At 37.9% G+C, this 12,133-nt stretch overlaps 1 protein-coding gene across 1 annotated transcript in view; it reads right to left on the minus strand.

The window, feature by feature from the left end:
- LOC109857407 (dipeptidase 1) overlaps positions 1 to 12,133 on the minus strand; it is a 124,933-nt gene that overhangs the window by 43,746 nt on the left and 69,054 nt on the right. Inside the window, exons 6-7 of the mRNA XM_020433682.1 lie at positions 4,098 to 4,274; positions 2,723 to 2,807 (exon numbers count right to left, since the gene is read on the minus strand). Coding sequence (XP_020289271.1) covers positions 2,723 to 2,807; positions 4,098 to 4,274 — 262 coding nt within the window. The remainder of the gene's footprint in view (positions 1 to 2,722; positions 2,808 to 4,097; positions 4,275 to 12,133) is intronic.

The following is a 12,133-nucleotide window of genomic DNA, read 5'->3' on the forward strand; positions in this document are numbered from 1 at the left end:
ATATTCTAATAAGTATATATTCTTATCAATATTACTATTTAGAGGATTTTCCTCTTAAAATAAGAAACTCTTCTTGGCGCCTATTTTAGTATAAAATATACTCAAAGTAAATGGGATATTCTCAAGACAAGAATACAATTTTTTCGGTGCTGGTAAGTAACTATTGCGAATCTAGCAAAATGGTATAAAACTTTTTGACTCAGTTTTACTCCTTCTATTTGTTCACGAGAGATGTTACACCAATTCTGGGACACCCTGTATATCTGTTTAATAAGAATTTCTGGAGCTGTTTATATCAAACTTCATTATTTTATGAAAATGTCACACTCGATAGCGAAAATAGCATATGGCCTAGACGGAAAGTCTAGAGTGGGGGGCGTATACGACCCACGGAACGTGTTAACACAACAGCGATTGTTGAGGTCTCCGTAGAATCCGGGCGTTCTACATTAGCCGCGAGATCTGGGCTATTGGCGCGATCGTTGCGATACAACGCGAGGGTAAACGGCGTTTGGCAAATGCGATGAAATCAATCATTAAGGTGGCTATGCCGGCCAACGGGGGTTGGTCACGGGGAAACATGCCACAATTCCGCGCCACATTATTACCGCGCGCGCGCCCCAAATATATACGACGCGCACTTCCCGTTCTCCCGCATAATTTTCTTCTCCCCCACGGGTTCTCTCACGGACGGACATAATTTTCTCTGCGATTCTGTGGCCGCCGATGTAAAGCAATTACGAATGCCGGGGGTGCGGAAGGAAACGATTATTCAGACCCCCGATTAAGCTACGTCCGACGCGCGGCGCAACAATTATCGCTCCAATTTTTTTTTTTTTTTTTTTGTTCTTTTGCGCTCGCGAACACAAAATTGCGAACACGCGCGCAACTTTGACTTTTATAGTCCGCGCGATTGACAGCGGGTTATAAATTATTTTGAGCGATTTGTGCGCGCGATGTTTCAGAAAAGTGTGTATACGAAAATATTCACAGCGAAATAAAAATCATACAGGTGTCTATTACAGATACGTTGTATTCTCGGAGCGATATATAGCGCGCTTGAATTTTGGCGTCTGTTGTTCGTTCGCACGGAAAAGAAAACACAGTCAGGAAAATGGATTATATAGCGAGCGAAGCAAAAAACTACAAATTTTCTCAAGTTTTCGAGATGAGGGCGGAGCAGCTCGCGCACATAAAAAATTCTGAGGGATTAGCGGAAGAAAAATAGAACAAAATGAAGAAATTTATTATCCCGTGGTTATTATCTTTCGCGGATGAAGAATTAACTAGAATATTCTTTAACAAAATTCGGAACGGGAAAGAAAAAATAATAAGCGTCTCATCCTTCACGGGGAGATCAGAACTCACGTCCGCAAAAAAAAAAAAAAAAAAAAAAAACTCGACATTGTTTGGCAATATCACAAGCGGAATTGGCTGCTCCCACGGGAAACGTCACGGGGAGTTTCAATTTTTTTTTGTCACGTTTGTCTGTGCAGAACGCGCTCCCCGGTTTTCGCGGGATGCGCTCGGAGACCCCCCCCTCTCCCCCCCCGCGGTCTAGCCACGGTGCAAAGTGTGAACTTTGGATTACGGCTTCGTGTACATACAACGACGTGTATCGCTTCGCGATCGATCTCGCTCTCGTTGCGGGAAAAAAAACATGAAGTTAACTTCGTCAGAAGTTCACACCACGTGATATCTTCGCGTACCGACACACACAGTGGAATAAGAGCAATTAATTTTTTTTCCAAACCAATAAGTTTTTTGGAAAATAATTTGTACGTTTGTGGAAATTTCAGTTCTTGGAGAAATATCGCTCGAATTAAAATTCCGTTTTTCCGCGACAAGCTAATTACAATTAGGTGCGGATATATATATATATATATATACGTGCACACATCGTTCGCATTACTGATGCCGTTTCAAATGTTAATGTCTTCGGAACTTGAAGCCAGTCCTATAATAATGCAAATAAGATGACACAACCCTCTGAGAATTGGCGGAAACTCATTTGACTCTCTCTCCGCTTCGGCAAGAGAAGTGTTCGTGGATGTTCGCTTTTGCAGCGTCAACGACGACGTTGAAAAAAACGTTCTGGCTTGGCAACAAAAAAAGCTTCACATCAGCCGTGAAAAAAAGAAACGCGGAAATTGGATATTATTTCGCTTTTCTCAATTAAGCTTTACTTTGAAAAATAAATGACATAAAATGATTGATGCGCTCCGAGTTACAAAACATGAAGGTACCAAAGCAACGCTAATTACTCCTCAAAAAAAACAAAAAAAAAAAAGTTCAACCGAGAGAGAGTTCCCCCATGTTTTGTTCAATGGCGTTTGTTTCGTTCCGAGAAGAATGCGAATGTAAAAAAATATATAAACGCGAGAAATGGCAGGTATCGGATTTCATCGAATCGTATGTGGGCGCGTGGTGCGTTGTTTCGAATATCTAATAGAGAGATACAATATATATATACATATAACAGTATGTTTCAGTAAACATCTATTGAACACGAATAATATATATATATATATATATACATCTTTGATTTCACGAAGCTTTAGTAACATTACGCCAATTTATGCACTGAAACTGACGGCAATGGGATATTTGCTTTTGTGCGGGTTGGTTTTCATCATTCCATTTTCGCGAAACTAACCGATATATATATATATATATAATTGATAATGAAACACAATTCTCTCATTTCGCGGAGAACACTCACCCGCTACATCATCGAGCGTCGATTCTTCGCCACAGCTGATAAAATGGGGATAGAAGGATACCATAACTATACCACCGGTCTGCGCCTGTAAACAAATTATAATTTACATTTTTGTAAGCGCGATTGCTATATAAATTATATGAAGATAGAGCAAGCTCTTGATAAATTAATAAGGTTGAGCAAGGCGAATAAGAGCCAATATACTGGGTGTGGTTGTATGTATAAGTAAACTTTAATGCAAAACCAAACGTTTCAATCCTTGGTTCGGATCTTCTTCAATAGTTAACAACATAGTTTACCAAAATACACTGTACACTGGATAGAAACATACCCAATATGTTGTATGAGGTGACACGATTGTAAATAGTGATGTGCTTCAATTTCATTAACACGGCACTTTTTAACTACCATCTCTCGAGAAGACAATCGTTTGCATCACACTTCATCTGCAATATCATGTATTTTGGTAAAAACTATGTTAACCATTGAAGAAGATCTGAACCAAGGATTGAAACGTTTGGTTTTGCATTAAAGTTTACTTATACATACAACCACACCGAAAAAATTGTATTCTTGTTTTGAGGAGAGATGTCCCACTTACTTTAAGTATATTTTATACTAAAATAGGCGCCAAGAAGAGTTTCTTATTTTAAGAGTTTCTAATTTTATTGATAAGAATATATACTGATTAGAATATAAAAAGCCTCTATAGAAAAACATATATATATCTCACTATCGATAAAGACTATATTCTTAAATTAAGAATATATTCTTTATTTAAGAATATATTCTTAATTTCAGAAGAATATCATCTAAAATCTTTAAGAAGATTTTTTAAGTATAAAATCTTCTACTTACAAAAATATAATTTTTTCGGTGTACACCCAGTATATTGGCTTTTATTCGCCTTGCTCAACCTTACACCGAAAAAATTATATTCTCGTAAGTAGAAGATTTTATACTTAAAAAATCTTCTTAAAGATTTTAGATGATATTCTTCTGAAATTAAAAATATATTCTTTATTTAAGAATATATTCTTAATTTAAGAATATAGTCTTTTTTGATAGTGAGATGTATATGTTTTTCTATAGAGGCTTTTTATATTCTAATCAGTATATATTCTTATCAATATTACTATTTAGAGGATTTTCCTCTTAAAATAAGAAACTCTTCTTGGCGACTATTTTAGTATAAAATATACTTAAAGTAAGTAGGATATCCTCAAAACAAGAATACAATTTTTTCGGTGTATTAAATTATATGAAGTCCAAAAATGATATATTTTAGGATCTGCTCTACGTGCAATAATGCGCATTAGGTGCGTTTGTACGTCACTAAATACGATTATTATTTCGAAACTTTGGCGGGACTCACCAAAAGTCGCAGCGCGTGGTCAGGCACATTTCGCGAGGAATTGCAAAGAGCGTGAGCGCTGCTGTGACTAAAAATCACCGGCGCTCTCGACGTCGTCATGGCGGCCAGCATCGTTGGGACCGAGACGTGAGAAAGGTCCACCATCATCCCAAGTCGATTCATCTCGAGAACGACACTCTGAAAACTCCCATAATTCAACGTTAAGTTATTTCGACAGTCACGGTTTTTTCGCTATCCTGATAATGACATCGAGACACCGTGAATTTCAAGCCAGCTTAGACCGCTCGAACCCGATGTTTCAAGCGCTTCTTTCTCATTTATTCAATTGAAATTTTGGAGCGGTTAATCATCGGAAATTTTTTCATCATTACAATGGGGAGAATTTTTTTTACATTATTCAAAAGAAAGCGGAAAGTCCAATCGGAATTAATGCGAAAATCAAGGATTTGTTTTTTGTTTTTTTTAAATAAAAGTTTTTACAATCGCTTTTTTTTTACGATTCTGATCAAGTTCGATTTGTTTGGACAGCATCTTTTCTCGTTTATTTTTATGGTTGTTCCTGGATTAAAGTTCCGAGCCGGGATAGAAAGATAGTTACGCATCTGTCGAGTTGCTTTTTCGAATTAAATTTTGCGTTAGTGGTAGAAACGAACACAGGACTGGTTTATATTACGCGCACGTTAGGTCAGTGACACTTATTGCGCGAACCCGGATTGAACTTCAGAGCGAATTCTTTCTGGGGCTGCGCGACCTCGCGCGGAGAATGCCAATGCGCGAGGGCCAGTCGCCCGTAGAACAGATCGAAATGTCGGGCTTTCTAACGTTACATCCGCCGATGCTTTAATGGCAACGATCAAAGATTTACGCAGACACGAGTAGTTTATTACCGAACGTGACGCGATATTTTAGAACCGATTGAACAGCTTTTTAGCGAAATAGCTTTGAAATCTCGATATATATTAATATCGATTTTAATAACAATTAATCTCTGTTGATTAAACAAATCTGAAAATTAAACACGTTCTTGTGAAACAATTATATATAAAATGTGTCTTTTACAATTATAGTAAATTTGATTAATAAATGAAATTTCAAACTTGAAGAGTTAATAAATAAAAGAGTTAATAATTAAAATTTTAAATCAAAGTTGAAAGAGAGAAAGGGATCAATAGTTGAAAGCAACAATTTTATGTACAACCTTGCTATAAAATATTTATATTAAATTTTTATCAGCGACTGATTGAAACTTGCTGAATTATCGACACGGAAGTCAACCTTGTTAGGAGCCAAGTTGTCGCACGAGACTTCCAATTTCTCTCCCTCTCGCGGGAGAGAACGTTATCCCCAGTAAACGGGAATGCTTTGTTAAGCTGGCAACGTGATAAACTGAATGTCTTAGGATTCCTCCTCAGTTTTCTCATTCCCCACAGCTTCGCCATAGTGTGTCTCCTCTTTTTTTTATTTTTTTTTTCTCACTCACGTCGTGACGGATTCTTAGCGTGACTTCCTCGTCTCGTTTTCATTGTGGATGATACTTCAGACGCGAAGGGGAAAACCGAACGAAAAGAAAGACCGCACACATGGAGTATTCTCGAAGCGGTTGGGGGAGGGGGGGGGTTGACAAAGAAATAAGAGAAACTTCAACGTGTTCTGATTGAATCTTGATTGATTGATGACAAATGAAACTTGACAGTAAAAATATTAAAACAATTACATTGTTCAAAACAATTTTGCTTCAATTTTTTGCCTAATGAACGCGGGTTTACTTTTCTCTGACGACAATTCATTCCTTTTGTGATCTCCCCTATATATATATATCCCCCGTGTATGTATACAGATATTTATTTTTGAATAAAACCACTATGTGATATACACACTTCTGTATTTACGGCTGGAGAATAAATTTTCAAGAGTCGGTGAAAGCTCGCGAAAAATCTCACAAAATAGTAGAAAGAGAGGAACGCGGTTGGGATTGGATACGTGCGAGTGACACGCGATAGGACGGTTTTGTTGGTCGAAAGAGTTCTGATGAAAAGGGGAGAAGGAGAGTCGAGAGAGAGAGAGAGAGAGATGCGTAAGCCAGACTCAAGCGATTCTTTTCCATTATTCAAGCAATTTATTTTCTGAAAGGGCGTTCCTTCGTATTTGCGATCTAGCTAGACTTTTCACTTTCCTATTTTTTTTAGGAAACGATAAACTTTAATGAAATCCGAGCTAACGAGAGACGACTGAAACGGGGCACGTTATTATTTTTGTTATTTACAGTTTCTGTCTTATTTTATTTTGCGCTCGAAGCAAATATATGTTAGTTTTTTTTATTTTGTTACATCAAATTTATATATATATATATATATAATATATATAATATATAATATATAATATAATATATAGTATATAAAATATATAATATATAATATAATATATAATATAATATATAATATATAATATATATAATATAATATATATAATATATATATATATATATAATATATATATGATATAATAACAACATTTTTATCCAAGTGTAAAGAAATGTAATTGCGCATTGAGGAACAAAAAATCATCGTGACTGGGATGTCTTTTTCTTATATATATATAAATATTTTGATTGATGAAAACTCTCTCTGGCGGAAGTTTCTTTTCAAAAGAAACACGTCACGCTCTAACGCACGTACGAGTTTACACAAGCCCCGAACACATTCATAGTAAATTTATTTCTTTCGGAGAATGACGACATATATTTTTTCCCGTTATTGGAAGAATTTACTCCCCCGAGGATCGCCGCGTGGTATGTTAAGGTGGCGCAACATACGCGGTGGTATGGCTGGTACGACCTATCGGACCGACAGGATGACGAATAAGCTTCATTCTCCCACGAGTCCTTTTGAAAGGTATCCACACGTATCATAGATACGTTCTTCCCATTCATTGCTCCCTCAGGTATTTTTCAGAAGCGAAAACCTGAGGGAGGAAGGGGTTTATTCATTCTCTCTTGATCTTCTTGTCTATAATCTTTTTCCCGACCGCGACTTTTGAGCTCGCCCCTTCCGGACAGGAAGAAACTAATATTCTTCGAACACATAAGAGTATCGCGGAAGAGGATAAGAATTTTATCTTCGAGAAAAAAACAGAACGATCGAGCCGACCATTCGCCGTCTCGAATCAATCTAAGCGTTTTCTCGATCATGCAACTCCGTGGGAGCGAGCAAAGACGGCTCGGAAACGTTATACAGATCTAGCATGTGCTCGTTCGGGAGTTAAATCAAACTCAATTTGCAACATCGTTTAATTTTATTTGATTTGTTCAGTTTGCAACATCGTTCAATAAAAACGAAAGAAAACGGTTCGCGCGGAACAAAATTGCTCTCGCACGATTGTTGCATTTACAACGGACTATTTTCAATTTATTTTTCTCTTTGATCAAAGAAACAAAAAAGTCCTATAACACACGACACGCAATAATTTATTGTTACATTAATACGTCGGTTTATATTGTTGAGAACCCGAGTCGAAATTTAGCGCCTACATTGAACCTCAATTCTTCTTTTTTTATGTAGGAGTAAGAGAGAAAGTAGATCCTACTTTGACGCTGCTATACGTCCGAATTTTCCTTTTTTCCTGCTAAAGTTTTAAAGTAGGATTCAATTCTCAGATCAGACTGCGCATTGCAGGCTCTGATAGGCTCAAAGTAGGAGTAAGAAAAAAGTAGATGCTACTTCGACGCTGCTATACGTCCGAAATTTCCTTTTTTCCTGCTAAAGTTTTACAGTAGGATTCGATTCTCAGATCAGACTGCGCATTGCAGGCTCTGATAGGTTCAAAATAGGTTCTGATAGGCTCAAAGTAGGAGTAAGAAAAAAAGTAGATGCTACTTTGACGCTGCTGTACGTCCGAATTTTCCTTTTTTTCCGCTAAAGTTTTAAAGTAAGACTCAATTCTCAGGTCAGACTGCGCATTGCAGGCTCTGATAGGCTCAAAATAGGCTCTGATAGGTTCAAAATAGGCTCTGATAGGCTCAAAGTAGGAGTGAGAAAAAAGTAGATGCTACTTTGACGCTGCTATACGTCCGAAATTTCCTTTTTTCCCGCTAAAGTTTTAAAGTAAGACTCAATTCTCAGATCAAACTGCGCATTGCAGGCTCTGATAGGCTCAAAATAGGCTCTGATAGGCTCAAAGTAGGAGTCAGAAAAAAAGTAGATGCTACTTTGACGCTGCTATACGTCCGAAAGTTCCTTTTTTCCCGCTAAAGTTTTAAAGTAAGACTCAATTCTCAGATCAGACTGCGCATTGCAAGCTCTGATAGGTTCAAAATAGGCTCTGATAGGCTCAAAGTAGGAGTAAGAAAAAAAGTAGATGCTACTTTGACGCTGCTATGACGTCCGAAATTTTCTTTTTTCAAAAATTGAGGTTCAATGTAGACGCTAAATTTCGACTCGGGAAGTTGCGAGAGTTGTTGTATTTGCTTCGGAGTCGCAATCAAACCGCTTAACCCTATATTCTCCGGTGTAGCGGCCAAAATTGAACTCTCTCTCTCCGAAATTATACCGACTTCCAATCCCTGAGGTATCGCGACGTCGCTCGCCAAGGATGCATTTTCCACTCGAAAGATTTTGCTCAATCGAAAGGGAACTGAAGCTAAATCTCCGACAAGATTTCATTTTGGTTTTGTCCGCGAAGACAGAAAGAATCGCCGGGGGGGGGGAACAGCGAGAGCGTTTCGCCTTTGGTCGCATAGGAAATTGCGCGGTTTCGAAATGTGTCGAAAGTTTTTCCATAGAACGACGACATTCCATAGGACACTGTGGGACGGCAAGTCGAGCGGGAAAACGAACGCGCGAGCGCGTTCTGTTCTTTGTTCGGTCCCTTCGCGTATATATATGCTCGAGAAAACGCTTTGATTGATTCAAGTTGACGAATCTCTGACCCGGTTATTCCCGTGTTTTTCTCGGGAGTCTAAAACTTCTACGCGCGCGACATTCCCGCATTTCGCCCGTCAACCGCAACCGTTATCGTACACACAACTTTCACACAGCTTGCGAAACTCGTCCTCGCTCTGCGACTATTTAGATGCCAACTCCTCGAGAGAGAACAAGCTCTCTCTCTCTTTCTCTCTCTCTCTCTCTCGCAGTTCTGGCTTCAAAAGGGCGGCCGGTCAACCATTTCCCTCTCCTCGTCGCAACGCTTTCGCGAAACTTACCGGCCAGCTGTATATTGCCATATTGCGACTTTGCGAACATCCGTGTCGCTTCTCTCTGGCCAAGTGCTGTGTTCGGTCACGAACGAATTAATTCAGAAACTGTCGCCGAAAACCGTGTTGCTTCCGCGGCCGTGTTTCTTCGGTATTCAGTCAGTTTCAGTGCGGAGATTCGAGTCGTGTGATATTCCGAGCGGCACAACTTGGAAACGCGCACACACGTTATCGTTCCGAAAACAAAGTTTTCGTTCAGCTTTGCTTTTCACACGAAAACTAATCTATATTTGGATATAGGATTAGTTTTCGCGTTTGCGCTATCAGTTTTTTTTTTTTTTTTTTTTTTAACAACGGACTTGTGACTACAAAATGCAAGTGAATAATAATAATAATAAGAAGAAGAAGAAAATTTCAGCGCTGGCGATGTAAGTTTTTATTTTTTTTAAGAATTAACTTTAAGTTTTGATGTTTTATAAAGAAAATTGTTAGTTTCAGGACCGCACTTGTGAAGAGAGATAATATACTCCGCCGATTTCGCCGCCTGCGAAAAATTCAAAAAAACCGTTTAAAATATACTCACGATTTTGATTGGGAAAATGTTACCGTTTTAGATGAGGAGCAATCTTACTCAAGGCGTTTAATATCCGAAATGATTTATATTAAAAAACAATCGATGGGTCTTAATTCACAGGGCGATACCGAGTTGCCGGATAAGACATATTTGACTCTTATCGAACGATTCAGGAGAAACTTTAGTTCTGATCGATTAATATCGTTGGTAGATGTCTCTGTTTTGTTTCTGCGGAGTTTTATTTGAATTTTCACACTGTTTTGTGAGCATTTGACTTTCGACATGGAAAAGTGACAGTCGCACAATTTTATCACTTACTTTTACTGGACCACGTTTGACATGTCGAAAGTCATTTGACATAATGGACCGTTTATTTTGAAAGTGGTGTAAGTCCATTTTTTCTTTTGTTTCGAGAAACTTATAGGTTACCATATCTGTCAATTATGAATTATGAATTACGTGATATCTCATTTTTTTTCAAAAATGGACTTACACCACTTTCAAAATAAACGGTCCAATATAATACCATTGACACCTATCTAAGTTTTGTTAACCATTGCTTCTTGTAATATTTTTTTATTCATACATGCATTTTATATATATATATATATATATATATATATATATATATATATATATATATATATATATATATATATATATATATATATATATATATTTTTGTACAGGCGTTTGTCTGAAGATGATCCAAACCTAGGATCTCGAAACGTAACTATCGAATATTAATAAATCCTTAATTGTTACACACTAACATCCGTGTTGAGGCTCTTATTGGCCCTTCCTTTTTTTAAAAAAACCGGTTTCTAGTTAAATGACAAGAAACCGATCAAAAGTGTTATCTGCATGATGCCTCAAGCGAGAATGGCGGCTCGGTGCGAGAAGATGAGAATCGATTTTTAAGTAACGGTTTCCTGAAGTTCGTCTCTCGACAGGTAGACAGAAGAAGAAGTGGAAAATGCATCGCCGCGCGAAGAGAAGGCTCAAGGGACAGTGAGGAGTAAAAAGCAAGAAAGTTAATATAAAAGAGCCGGGTGTTGGAAAGTTTTAGCGACGCCTACCCACAAAAGATAGTCGCCGCGAATCTCGGAGAATTAAGATCGTCGAGTGGACCGACGAGGGAAAACGATAATGTAGTTTTAAAGAGCCTTTCGATATAACTCGCGGAAAGCGCGCGCGCTCGCGCGCGCTGCGAACTTTATGAAATTAAGGGAATGGAAGCTGCAGTATTGATAACGCGCGTCGCAAAGTCGTGTGGTAAGTAGTTAATGCCCGTCTGCAGCGCGAGACAAGTATTTCATCGGCGCGCGATTAATGTTTCTCATGTCGAAGGCTCTAAGAAATGACGGCGCGAAAGAAATATCGACTATTCTTCACGCGTATAACCCATTTCTCTGTCGATTTTTATCCTTTTTTTTTTTTTTTTTTTTTTACGCGAAATATTAACCCATTGTCCTCGGAAATCCAGGGATAATGCAGCATAATAAATCACGCTTCTGCAACTCTCTCTCTCTCTCTCTCTCGCTCTCTCTCTCTCTCTCTCGCTTTCTTCTCTCTGTCTTTGTTTGCAACTTTTATTCTATTTATTACAATCTCATTCGATTCTATCAGAGTTTCGTAGAGCGATTAATCACGAAAGGAAGTGAAGTAACGCTTTTTTTGCAGAGCGCGTGCATGGATTTTTACTATAATTTTCAGCTCGACAAGATGCGAGATATAATCAAGAAGAAAAAAAAAAAATTGCTGGCGGCTTTCTCAGGTTTTTCTTGCTCAAAAAATTAACAGTCTTGTTATATGTGTCAATAGACACTGTGCACTGATGAAATACGTTTATACTTTGCCAAGAAAGAAGGTTCGGGAATTCCGTTTCTTGAAAAAAAACAAAAAAAAAAGAGAAGAACCATCGACGCGTACAAATATTAAGAGCGTGTTTTCGAGCGCGTCATGTGACGAAAAAACAATCGATTTAAAAAAAATATCTCGCACGTATAGAGGAGACTGAGGCTGATTGTGACACACGGGTAAAAAGTTACAAGCTTTGATTGAGTGATAAAAAATAAGTGCTACATTAAAGCTAAAAAAGAGACAAACGCGACAACTGTCACGCGTCACACGCGTCATTCACCGAAAAAATTGTATTCTTGTTTAGAGGATATCCCACTTACTTTAAGTATATTTTATACTAAAATAGGCGCCAAGAAGAGTTTCTTATTTTAAGAGGGAAATCCTCTAAATAGTAATATTGATAAGAATATA

This window comes from Pseudomyrmex gracilis, unplaced genomic scaffold (assembly GCF_002006095.1).
Source record: "Pseudomyrmex gracilis isolate BER0280 unplaced genomic scaffold, ASM200609v1 scaffold_157, whole genome shotgun sequence".
Classification (NCBI taxonomy): Eukaryota; Metazoa; Arthropoda; class Insecta; order Hymenoptera; family Formicidae; genus Pseudomyrmex; species Pseudomyrmex gracilis.